Raw genomic sequence first — 13,672 nt, 5'->3', positions numbered from 1 at the left:
CTTTAGTGTTTCACATCTGAGAATTATGATGGGAACTATGCATGTAAAAGACATAATAAAAATTCTCTTTCATAGGAATAATCATGCTGTGTTGTAGAATTACAGTAACATTTCCCTGTGGTATATATAATTTATTAAATAGTTACATATACTTGGTTGACTAAAATTAGAAGTGGTGAAAAGCAAATGCTTGCTTACATCTTAAAAAACAATGAGAAAACAAGAATTTATAACATGAAGAAAAGGCCCAGGAAAGTACACAAATGAATTTATACGAGAAGTTTCTCATATACAGTGACACACTTAGTTGAACTATATTTTAAACAATTACAAATTCCCATTAAAATTTAGCTATCATTTTGTTAATGCAGTCAATATTTACAAATATTTCTCTTTAATTTAATTCAAACACAACCAAATTTTGTTTCAATTGGTTTAAACAGGACATTTAGCAAATGCCCTCAATTTTATAGAGAGCTAAAAGTTCATTCAACAATAGACAAAGATTTGTGAAATACCTTCCAAAATATAGATACACTCCTTGTTTGGTGGATACAAATCAGGATAATTTGGTGAAGCAAAATGACCTCCATTGCTGGTTCGAACCCAAATGCCACACTGGGTTGCAGGAATGTGCTTGATTCCAATGTTTTGTCCATCTTGAACAGAATTTTAAATATCATTACAGCAAAACATAGTAAGCAGCATGCTTTTCTTCCACCCCAACACTTTAAACAATTGCCTACTCTGTTGGATATATAACTTCCTATGAACCACTGCCAAATTTAGTATAACCAGCTGAGTACAGCAGAGGTGAGTCCAGGACAGCCAAGTCTGCACAGAAACCCTGACTTGAAAAACAAAAACAAACAAAAAAGAAAATAGGTTGGAATACATGGAATAAAGCAACATTAAGTAAAAAAGAAATCTAAGTTCTCAACCAACCAGCCAACCAACCAACCAACCAACCAACCAACCAACCAACCAACCAACCAGTAACAAGTTTCATGAAATTTCCCCAGACACAGAAGAGCAAATATAGTCATAAAAAAAAAAGCACATTCTTTTGTTTGTTTTTTGAGACAAGGTTTCTTTGTATAGCTTTGACGGTCCTGGAACTCCTTCTGTAGACCAGGCTAACCTCCAACTCACAGAGTTCTGCCTGCCTTTACCTCCTGAGTGCTGGGATTAAAGGCGTGCACCACCACTGCCTGGCTAAGAAGTACATTTTTTTTTTTTTCTCTCTGAGACAGTGTTTCTCCGTGTAACACAGTCCTGGCTGTCTTAGACTCACTTTGTAGACCAGGTTGGCCTTGAACTCACAGAGATCTACTTGCCTTTGCCTCCCAGGTCCTGGGATTAAAGGCATGCACTTCCATGCCGGCTAAGAGGCACATTCTTAAAAAAAAAGAAGAGGAAGAAGAAGAAGGAGGAGAAGGAAGAGTAGGAGGAGGAGGAGGAGAGGGAAGAGAAGGAGAAGGAAGAGTAGGAGGAGGAGGAGGAGAGGGAAGAGAAGGAGAAGGAAGAGGAGGAGGAGGAGGAGGAAGAGAAGGACAAGGAAGAGGAGGAGGAGGAGGAGGAGGAAGAGAAGGAGGAGGAGGAGGAGGAAGAGAAGGAGAAGGAAGAGGAGGAGGAGGAGGAGGAGAAGGAAGAGGAAGAAGAGGAAGAAGAAGAAGAAGAAGAAGAAGAAGAAGAAGAAGAAGAAGAAGAAGAAGAAGAAGAAAGCTTCACCAAACAGAGAAAATGGAAAAAAAATTAGAAAGTTTAGGGCAGAGATTGGATGCCTTTAGGTGTGTTAAAATTTACAGCAATGTATTAGTGTTCTTCAATGCTCTTTGGTCATTTTCACACAACAAAAAAGCTGGGTTAGAGCTTCAGAGACAAGCTCATAGAGACTTAAATATTTACTGGCTCTTTTCATAAAAAGTTTTTCAATTCTTATTTTATGGATAAAAACTGAGGTGGTCTCTCCAGATTGGAACAAAAATGTTTGAAAATATATAGAAATTATACTTATATTTAATTCATTAGATTAAATTTCATAATAAGCCCACCATTTTGTTAACTTAAAAACAACAACAATAATGAAAACTCAAGAAGGTTGTAAGTAAATAATAGAGATTCCTGAAAATATAAAACAGAAAAAATGAAAAAGAAAATTTAAAAAATTGAGCCAAACCAAAATATTCCTAGACCCAAAGCCAAAATTTATATTGAAAAACTTTGATGAGCAGCTTAAATCCCGAGTATTGATTTTTACATATATACATTCCATTCCATTTATTTGGTGAGATAGGTCTTGAAAAGTTGCCCAGGCCAGATCAGACCAGCTTTGAATTTGTGATCCTCTTGCCTCAATCTCACAAGTGGCATGCTCCGCAAGGTCTGGTTCTGAATGCTGGTTTAACCACTCAAAATAAAAACAAAGTTTAAAATTAGTTATTTTCATAAAGTGGAAAATAGGAATATAATGAAAAATTGATTTTTTTCTAATTGTTTGGTATAGTTTGATGAAAATAAAGTTGTATAGAAAATGCACTAAACTCTAACATGAAAATTAGCTTAAAAAATTACACTAGTGCAGGGAATCTTATGAAAGAAGTGGGAAACAGTAAGATCTGGAGAGGACAGGAACTCCACAAGGAGAGCAACAGAACCAAAAAATCAGCACAGGGGTCTTTCCTGAGATTGATACTCCAACCAAGGACCATGCATGGAGATAACCTAAGACCCCTCCACAGATGTAGCCCATGGCAGTGCAGTATCCAAGTGGGTTCCATTGTAATAGGAACAGAGACTGTCTCTGACATGGACTGATTGGCCTGCTCTTTAATTACCTCCCCCTGAGGGGGAAGCAGCCTTACCAGGCCACAGAAGAAGACAATGCAGCCACTCCTTATGAGATCTAATTGACTAGGATCAGAAGGAAGGAAAAGAAGTTCTCCCCTATCAGTGGACTTGGGGAGGGGCATGCATGCAGAGGGTGGAGGATTGGGATGGGAGGAGGGAGGGAACCACAGGGGGGATACGAAGTGAATAAAATGTAATTAATAAAGAATTAAAAAAAGAAAATAAATAAAATAAAAAAATAAAAAAAATTACACTAACTAATCTTCTTTGAAGTTGGACAATTACAATAGGACCAAAAGGGCTTTGAAGACTGTACTGAAAGACTGTACTTGTTCACACTAAAAAAGACACCTTTTATTTTTCTTAGTGGTAAAACTGAATTTCATTTAATTTTTGGATATAAGCAGCTAGTGATGGTGGTTTTAAAAAAGTTTACAGGGCAAGCTTTGTGTAGGCAATTAAGTTAGCTGTAGCTGATTGTGGTTAAACTGAGGTCCATAGGTTGCAAGAAAGCTTTAGGTCATTGCAATACTCAAGAGCAATGTGTTGGTTAATTTTTTTTTGTCAATTAAGCTAGGGTCATCTAAGAGGGCATATCAATTGAAAATAATGCCTCTAGAAGATTAGCCTGTAGGTTAAGTCTGTGGGGGCATTTTCTTGACTCATGATTGATGTGGGATGGCCCAGCCTATTCTGGATAGGGCCACCCTGGGCATTTGGTCCTGGTTGCTGTAAGAGATAGACTGAGCAAGCCAAAGGGGCCAAGCCAGGAAACAGCATTCCTCAACAGCCTCTGTTTCAGTTCTTGCCTCCAGATTCCTATCTGGGTTCCTGCTCTGACTTCCCTTGATTATGCACTGTGATGTGGGACTATAGGCCAAATAAATCCTTTCCTCTCCTAAGCTGCTTTTGGTCATGGTATTTTATGACAGTAATAGAGAGCAAACTAAGACAAAGGATTACGAAATAGCAGTCAAAAGTTGTAATTCTTTCAAACTGCCCTGAACATGCCATGTCCATACTTTACCTTGGGTCTTTTGGGCCACAGCAATCCCTTCCACTACAAGTACTGTTATTAGCAACACTAGAGAAAGAAAAGAATAGTTAAAAAGTTGAATTTATATTACATTTTACTAAGTCTACAAGAAAATTCTGATGACAATAAAATTAATTAAAAATAATTAAATTATTTTTTTATTAATTAAAAATAATTAAGATAAATTTTTAGAAGAAAATTCTGATGACAATAAAATTAATTAAAAATTAAATTATTTTTTTATTAATTAAAAATAATTAAGATAAATTTTTAGACTGGTAGTATTATAGAGGCCAAGCTGGCTTTGAACTCAAATCTACTTTCCTTTATCTCCCAATTGCCCAATTATAAACACGTGTCACCACACTGGGCTTAAAGTCACCACTTCTTTCCAACATTCACTACTGAGTCTTTAAAATATTAAATGTTATGTCCTTGGGCTGGTGAGATAGTTCATGGGGTAAAGGTACTTGCCACGGAGCCTGACAACCAGAGTTTGATCTCTGCAATCCATATGGTGGAGGGACTCCTGAAAGCTGTCCTCCTACCATGGTGGGAGTGAGTAAAAGCTTGAACATGTAAACACATGTGCCCACATACATATTCACAATGTAAATAAATAAATGCTATATTCCAGTTTGACCCTTGATTCTGTACTTGTTTATATAAGCACTAATAACTACTATGTGGCATTTAAAACATTTTTCAATATGAAAGCAAGTTCACATACGTTACACAGAATTTTGCTGAGCCTAACTACTCCATTTACTCTATCTGAAAAGTATGATGCATTTGGCTAGTTGAACAATGTGTTACACCAAAGCTCAACTGGATCACCTGACTTCTAAAAGTCAACTGAAGCTGCTATTGTGTATGACTGTGCTGTGGTTTGTGTTGTTATCAAGAAGTTAGACACTAAAGCTATTTCACTCCCCATTCCCAAATATATGACTAACTAACAATAGATTTGTTTTGGTTCGTGTTTTAGAGATTTTAAAAACATTTTTTATGAATGGTACCTTCTTCCATTGAGTGGAAAACATATTACCAGCCTGTCCCAAACTACTGTGCAACCTGAAGTAGCTATTCATTTAGTCAATAACACTTATCTCCCGAAGGGCAAGTTCTGTGAAGGCAAAGATATGGCTAGAGAAATCAGCAAAATATCTAACAGCATATGCTTCAGGAAACAGGTGAATAAAGGAGTTTAAGCTTTGTTTATCTACTGTACTAGCTGTGAAGCCTTTTTAGCTTATTTTACTTATTTGCAAAATTAGAAAGATGTACTAACATATGGGACAGTCTCACTGGTGTGCTTATCGTTTCCTAAATAACAAGCTCTGAGAAGACCATTAATTTAGCGAAATGCTTGTTATATAGGATATGATAAGCACACCAGTGAGACTATCCCGTATGTTAGTACATCTTTCTACCTGTATAATGGAAACACAGAGAGGGGAGCTGATATTCATTTAAAAGAACAAAGTGAGGAAAACATTTGCCAGACCTTATGGACTTGAACTTATGAGAAAAGAAACACCGTGGTATAGTGGGTTAGAAAAAGAAAGAGTAAGACTGGAGAGTTAGAAAACAAAAACAAAAAAACCAATACCATGTTGATGGATTTGGACTTTCAATTACAATGACAAAAACAACAAAACCACTGTAGGTTTTGTTTATTTATTTATTGTGGTGCTAGGGAATGAACCCATAGCCTTGCACATGCTAGCCAAGTGCAGTACCATTTAGCTGAATTTCTAGCTCTTCACTATAGTTTTTAGTTTTTTATTTACTTTTTTCCTGTTTGTTTTGTAGACAGGATTTTATTTTATGTAGCCTTGGTTGTCTCGGAGCTGCTAGGTAGACCAGGCTGGCCTAGAATTCAGAGATCTGCTGGGATTAAAAGGATGCACCACCACACCCAGTCACTCACTATTATTTTTTAAACCAAGAGAATGTATAACTGCATCTAAATTTCAGGCCAATACTCCTAATAGTTGTGTGGAGGCTAAACTTGATTTACTGAAGCAGAGAAGTGATTGTAGAATTGGAAAGGAGAGAGACTAATGACATAATTAAAACACAGGGTGAACTGCAATTTATAACTTACACAATGTTAAGGGAGAGGGAAATAGAGTGGTTGAAGACTTTGTCAAACGACTGAGTTAGCAGAACACAGGTTTATTTAATAGTATGCCTTCAATATCTATTAACAAGTCCCTCAGTGTATACTTGTCACTTAGTTTACATCTTAAATAGAAATAGTTGACCTCAATCTGTAGGCAGTCGTTTTGTTTTGATGACGGTATCCTTTCCTTTACAGAAACTTTTCTAACCCTTTATCTGACAGAGGACTAATATCCAGTATATACAAAGAACTAAAGAAGCTGAAAAGCAGCAATCCAAGTAATCCAATTAAAAAATGGGGAACAGAGCTAAACAGAGAATTCTCGACAGAGGAATATCAAATGGCAGAAAAACACTTAAAGAAATGCTCATCCTCATTAGCCATCAGGGAAATGCAAATCAAAACGACCCTGAGATATCACCTTACACCCATCAGAATGGCCAAGATGAAAAACTCAAGCGATAACACATGCTGGAGAGGTTGTGGAGAAAGGGGAACCCTCCTCCACTGCTGGTGGGAATGTAAACTGGTACAACCACTCTGGAAAGCTATCTGGCGCTTTCTAAGACAAATAGGAATAGTGCTTCCTCCAGACCCAGCTATACCACTGCTAGGTATATACCCAAAGTTTGTTCAAGTACACAAAAAGGACACTTGCTCAACCATGTTTATAGCAGCTCTATTTGTAATAGCCAGAACCTGGAAACAACCTAGATGTCCATCAACGGTGGAATGGGTACAGAAATTGTGGTATTTTTATACAATGGAATACTACTCAGCAATCAAAAAGGAGGAAATCATGAAATTTGCAGGCAAATGGTGGGATCTAGAAAAGATCATTCTGAGTGAAATATCCCAGAAGGAGAAAGACAAACATGGGATATACTCACTTATATAGACCTATAAGATATGATAAACATAATGAAATCTATACACCTAAAAAAGATAATCAATTGAGCGGACATGGGGTAAGATGATCAATCCTCATTTAGAAAGACAGATGGGATGTGCATTGAACGTATGACAGGAGTCTACTGAGCGCATCTGAAAGACTCTAACTAGCAGTGTTTTCAAAGCAAAGACTCATGACCAAACCTTTGGCAGAGTACAGGGAATCATAAGAAAGAAGGGGAGTTAGTCTGATGGGGAAAGGATAGGAGCTCCACAAGGACCAAATATATCTGGGCACAGGGTCTTTTCTGAGACTGACATTCAACCAAGGACCATGTATGGATATAACCTAGAACCTCCACTCAGATGTAGCCTGTGGTAGCTCAGTAACCAATTGGTTTCCCAAAGTGAGGGGAACAGGGACTATTTCTAACAGGAACTCAATGACTGGCTCTTTGGTCTCCCCACCCCCGAAGGGAGGAGCAGTCCTGTTAGGCCACAGAGGAGGGCTTTGCAGCCAGTCCTGAAGATACCTGATAAAACAGGATCAGATGAATGGGGAGGAGGTCCCCCCATCAGTGGACTTGGAAAGGGGCACGGTGGAGATGAGGGAGGGAGGGAGGGACTGGGAGGGAATGAGGGATCGGGACACGGCTGGGATACAGAGTTAATAAAATGTAACTGATAAAAAAAATAAAAATAAAAAAAGAAAAAAAAAAGAAAAAAAAAAGAAATAGTGACCTCTTCATCTTTGGTTTTTTGAATCCTTAGTAACCTTTGTCTTCTCTCAACTATATCAGTTGCCTTTTCCTTTTGTTGCTTACAGACAGTATTAAAGATCTTATGTAGGAATAAACAATCCTTTTTTTCCTTTTCTTTCTCTCTTTCTTTTAAATTCCCATTTTAGGTGTGATGGTGCATGTCTTTAATCCCAGAATTCAAGAGGCAGAGGCAGAGGCAGAGGCAGAGGCAGAGGCAGAGGCAGAGGCAGAGGCAGAGGCAGAGGGTCTCAGTGAGTTCTAGGACAGCCAGAGTTACATGATGATATCCTTTCTCAAAACAAAACAAAACAAAGCAAAGCAAAGCAAAAAACAAAACAAAACAAAACAAAACATGTCCCATCTTTATATTGGAACTAAATTAGAGGGACAGAGCCTGGAACTTAAAAACAACTACTACAACAAAATAAGATTTATGATTATAAAACAAAACAAACTCCAAACCTAAGACATCAGGAAGTTGAAATTCAACAAATACAACACCTATTTATGTTAATTATCCTGTCATAGGAAGCTATGTCCTATGGTTTATCATTCAGATGACACACAACTGGTCAAAAAAAATTTGTTCGTATTCTTTCCTTCCAGAATCACAGATGTAACTGTTTATCAATTGTCAAATTTATAATTGATAGCTTTAAAGCTAGTGCCACAACGCCAGTAGACATAGTAAGAAATCAACAAACGGGCTGACAGTGGCTTAGGGGCTAACAGCACGCAATGCTCTTGTAAAGGACTTGGTTTTAGTTCCTAGCATCCGCATGGTGGCTCAAAACCATCTGGAGCCCCAGTTCCAGGGGATCCAGTGCCCTCTTCTGGCCTCCAAGGAGAACAGGCACACATGTGGTGCATATACATACATGAAGGTAAAACATTCATATACATGAAACAAAAGTAAATAATCTTTAGTAACAGAATCCAGAAAACCAACAGGACAATTTATGGTAAAAAAGTATCAGAAAACAAAAAAACATAATAAGCAAGAAACACTTATATACATAAAATACATTTAAAAACAAATGGTTCTGGAATAGTATATCAATCATGGAAATAAGTCCCAGATTTGTTTATGTGTATAAATTATTTCAAGAGAGACAAAAACAAATGCTTTTATTTTACACATTTTATTAAAATCTATAATATACATATTTACTTTATATACAAATGGGAAAAGTGATTATATTATTATCAATATGTAGCAAAAAGAATTCAGCTTAGTAATATTAAAATGATGTAGATTTGGGGCTACAGTGAATGCCAAAAGCAGTTGCTGTTCTGAGGATCAGAGTTTGCAGTACTCAAAGTTAGTGACTCAAAACTGCCTGTAACTACAGGAGATCTCATACCTTCTTATTGCTTCCTAGGACATTCTCTCTCTTGCACACACACATACTAATAAATATTTAAATAAAATACAGATTTTAATGAAAATAAAAAATATCATTAGGAAAAAATTTTTTTAATGGTTCATTTATTTCTTCCTTTTCTTTCTTTTTTCTTTTTCTTTTTTTTTCATTATTAATTACACTTTATTCACTTTGTATCCCCCCTGTGGTTCCCTCCCTCCTCCCATCCCAATCCCTCCCTTCCTCCACCCTCTGCATGCATGCCCCTCCCCAAGTCCACTGATGGGGAGGTCTTCTTTTCCTTCCTTCTGATCCTAGTCAATTAGGTCTCATCAGGAGTGGCTGCATTGTCTTCTTCTGTGGCCTGGTAATGCTGCTTCCCCCTCATGGGGAGGTAATTAAAGAGCAGGCCAATCAGTCCATGTCAGAGACAGTCTCTGTTCCTATTACAATGGAACCTACTTGGACACTGCACTGCCATGGGCTACATCTGTGCAGGGGTCTTAGGTTATCTCCATGCACAGTCCTTGGTTGGAATATCTCATTAGGAAAAATTTTAAGGCAAAAAGAAAGACTTCAGGGGATGGAGAGATGGGCTCAGAGGTTAAAAACACTGGCTCCTCTTTCAAAGGTCCTGAGTTCAATTCCCAACAACCACACAGTGGCTCACAACCATGTCCTCTTCTTGTGTGCAGGCGTACATGCAAGCAGAATACTGTATAAATAATAAATAAATACATCTTAAAAAAAAAAAGAAAGACTTCTGTCAAGTAGTATGCAAACTGGGGAGACAGAGCCATTGGAATAAATTGTTAATATGATCCAAAGGAATGAAGACGTCTTGCCTTATAGAAAGTTCCTGCTCAGGTACTTAAGCTGGCTCAAGTGTTCAGTACTGACTGGTTGATATGTACAGTTTAAGGCTGGGCATGGTAGAGACAGGTTGGTCTCTGTGAGTTCCACGCCAGCCTGTCTACACAGTGAATTCCAGGCCATCTGTGACTATATAGTGAGACCCTGTCTCAAAAATCAAACCAAACCACCAAACGAACAAAACAAAACATAGTTTACTGTAGGTCAAATAGGTCATTGGTTAATTTCATCTTGGTAGCTGAAATAGGAATATGAATAGTAGAGGACCGCAAATGATCACCTTGCAGTTTCTCCATGAAAAAAGTACATATGTGATACCAATTCACCCTTCTGTCAGGAAATTGTTACCAGAATTCATTAAAAAAATTACATATGTAACATATATACAAGAGCTCTATCTACACGTACACCTGCACACCAGAAGAGGGCATCATATCCCAGGATAGATGGTTAGGAGCCACCAAGTGGTTGTTGGGAATAGAACTCAGGACCTCTGGAAGAGCAGACAGTATTCTTTACCATTGAGCCATCTCTCCTGCCCCCAGACTTCATTTTTAATGTAGCCAGTCACCTGGTAGTGTTCTTGGAGCCAGCTGCTAGTTAGAGCATCTAGATATCTATTAGACCTCTAAAATCTCTTGTGTTAAGTGGGTTCTGGTTTCTTGTTGGAATGAATAGAGTCTTAAAGATTTTAACACTACCCTGAGTCCAGTGAAATAGTCTCTTTTATGTAATATCTGTTAAAACAGGTTATGGTGCTCTTAAAGAGAAGTGAAATGTTATCCCTAGTACAAAGAGAATCACTGAAAGTGGTAAGGCAAAAGGCAAGAGGGAACTGGTGGCAGATAAGGCACTTGTAGAGATTTAGTCAACTTTTAAGAGTCTGAAAGTTTCCAATTCAGTCTGGCTCAAAGTCTCCAGGTACAATTTAAGGAACTTACAACAGCACAAACACCACGCTCTGCAACAAGGACTATTATTTAGGAGTATATAGGTGGAGCTTAATGGTCTTGAACTGGTGACTGTGTTAACAGCACAGGAAGGGCCAGTGTGGTAGCTTTGGGTAAAAGCACTTTCTGAATAAGGCAAAGTCCAACCCCAGAACAGATTCATTAGAGTTGTTCTCTCGTCTTCATGCCCTCACCCACACAACAATAAGAAGAAAAATTAAACCCAGGAAAGGTTCAGGTTTTAATTATGTATTCATTCTAGGTGGCACCAATTCCTAGCAATCCTAGTATTTTTCCATTATCTAACTCAATCACCAGGATAGTTCCTCTTGGTAAATCATACCCTTTGGAGTGCCCACAGGTATATAAGAATATTATTCTTACAATGAGGGATTGGCATCAGGGTATGTACTCTAAAATAATTTTAAAAAGCCTCTCTCTCTCCACTGTGTTATCTGGGCTGGGAATAGTAGTCTATTTGCAAGATGGACTTACATGGCTAGATACCCAAGAGGTAGGTGCCTCCAATCTCTAACTGCCAACCCATATTCTAGCACAAATGAAAATAATCCCAAGAGGGCACAAACGAGCCCTGACATGTTTTTTTTTTTTTTTGGTTAAGATGACTTCCAGTAGAGAGGGAGGTGAGAAGAAAAGAACACCAAGTCAGCAAGGAAGAAACCCAGACAGGAATTCATTTGGCTGTGATGGGTAGGTGTAGACTGGTAGAAGTAAGAAGGTTCATGTTGGTAACAACGCAGTTCAGCTTTGTAAGTAGGTTTATTTATTTATTTTTAAATCTGCTCAAGATACAAAGTTAAATCTAGAAGCAGGAAAAATAGCACAGAAATCCTACTAAGCGGATTTTTTACTGAAAGGCTTCAGGACAGGACACTGTAGAACAGGCCTTGGTAAAGTTGTAGACATCAGAGAATTATTAGGCTACTCATACCAAAAACTTCAGTAGGAGTGTGATGGCATATCCAATATTCCATTAAGTTTCTGTTCATGGCCAAGAGCTGAGAGTCAGATGACAGTGATCTGTTCAGGACAGTAGAAATGGCTAGCATAGGCAAAATAATAATGAAACTCACTATTAGATTTCAATGGCAGAGAAGCTGTGTGGGGAAGACAAAAGGATCAAGTGATGCTGGCTACAGGTTGTTTATAATTTCCTCTCATGATAGGTCATAGTAGTCCAGGTAGTGAAGACCTTTAGAGAAATGTGTTAGCAAGAGGATTAAAGAACTGGTATGCATGTCAGTCAGTGTGATATACAAAGAGACACTGGTGTTACAGGACTATGAAGAAAGAAAATAATTTATCATGGGGAAGTAGCATAAAGAAAATTCAAGTTTCCAACTAGAGTACTACTCTTGTTCTGGTTCTTGGAAGAAGCTGTTTTCTCAGATGTCATCTTATTTCTTGTGGAATGTAGGCTTTCTTTTCTTTTCTTTTTTAAATTTAATTTAATTTTTTGTTTATTGTAGATTTTTTATTTTAATTTTTATTAATTACCTTTTATTCACTTTGTATTTTTATTTTATTTTTATTAATTACACTTTATTCACTTTGTTTCCCAGCTGTAGCCCCTTCCCCTTCCCCTCCCCATCCCACCCTTCCTCCCTCTTTTCCTATGCCCCTCCCCCAGTCCAATGAAAGGGGAGGTCCTCCTCCCCTTCCATCTCACCCTAGTCTATCAGGTCTCATCAGGACTGGCTTCACTGTCTTCCTCTATGGACTGATAAGGCGGGTTCCCCCTCAGGTGGAGGTGAGCAGGCCACTGAGTTCATGTCAGAGACAGTCCCTGTTCCTATTATTGGGGAACCCTACTGGACACTGAGCTGCCATGAGCTACTTCTGTGCAGGGGTTCTAGGTTCTAGGTTATCTCCATGCATGGTCCTTGTTTGGAGTATCAGTCTTTGAAAAGACCCCTGTGCCCAGATTTTTTGGTTCTGTTGCTCTCCTTGTGGAGCTCCTGTTCAAGGAAATCATGAAATTTGCAGGCAAATGGTGGGATCCAGAAAAGATCATCCTGAGTGAAGTATCCCAGAAGCAGAAAGACACACATGGTATACACTCACTTATAAGTAGATATTAGACATATAATAAAGGATAATCATACTAAAATCTTATACCTAAGGAAGCTAATCAAGGAGGATCCTGGGTAAGAGACTCAATCTTCATTCACAAAGGCAAACTAGACGTAGGCTTTCTTTTTAACTTGATTTTTGTACTAGTGTTTTGTACTAGAGTTGAGGTCTGTTAGCAGAGAATGAGAGCGTCAGGCGACTGTTATAAATGGTACAGCCTAAATAATGAGCCCCTGTGCCTATACTCTTTAGATTAGCTGTCCACAGGTTAAAAAAAGCTTCCATAGAAGGAAAGACATAAGTTAGTTAACAGCACTTGCTGGAGTCCTTTCATTTGGGACTAGAGGAAACTTAAGCTAATAATATCTTTTCTAATATACTCTCTAAGCTTCAGGATGCAAGAGTGAGCTTGGTATCCCAGGTGCATGCAGTTGAAGTAATATTTAACAAAGGTTGCAGTACACTGTAGGATGTTAAGTGACCCTCTGCAGTAATGCACATATCCTTTAATGAGCACAGGCTGCTGAAATACTTTGCCTAACACATGCACATTGAACAGCCAGTAACGATCTCAAAAGGAGATAAAAATGTTTCCCTGTAAGTGTGAAGGGTTGAGGGGAACTAAGGGAAGGATCTTGGGCAATGGCAGACCAAATATCTCACCAATTCTTACCAAGTGTGTCCTTATACTGTCTTGTGCAACTTACCTACTGGGGATGTTAAGA

The 13,672-nt window shown here is 38.2% G+C and overlaps 1 protein-coding gene across 2 annotated transcripts in view; it reads right to left on the bottom strand.

Annotated features, from left to right (window-relative positions):
* The window catches only part of Neto2 (neuropilin and tolloid like 2), a 59,124-nt gene that overhangs the window by 35,249 nt on the left and 10,203 nt on the right, over nucleotides 1-13,672 (bottom strand). For both annotated transcript variants that reach the window (XM_060392299.1, XM_060392300.1), the window contains exons 2-3: nucleotides 3,878-3,934; nucleotides 519-659 (exon numbers count right to left, since the gene is read on the bottom strand). In XM_060392299.1, coding sequence (XP_060248282.1) covers nucleotides 519-659; nucleotides 3,878-3,934 — 198 coding nt within the window. The remainder of the gene's footprint in view (nucleotides 1-518; nucleotides 660-3,877; nucleotides 3,935-13,672) is intronic.

The sequence above is a fragment of the Meriones unguiculatus genome, chromosome 10, assembly GCF_030254825.1.
Source record: "Meriones unguiculatus strain TT.TT164.6M chromosome 10, Bangor_MerUng_6.1, whole genome shotgun sequence".
NCBI lineage: Eukaryota > Metazoa > Chordata > Mammalia > Rodentia > Muridae > Meriones > Meriones unguiculatus.
The sequence above is the reverse complement of the archived record's forward strand: the minus strand, read 5'-3'. Positions and strand labels throughout refer to the sequence as shown.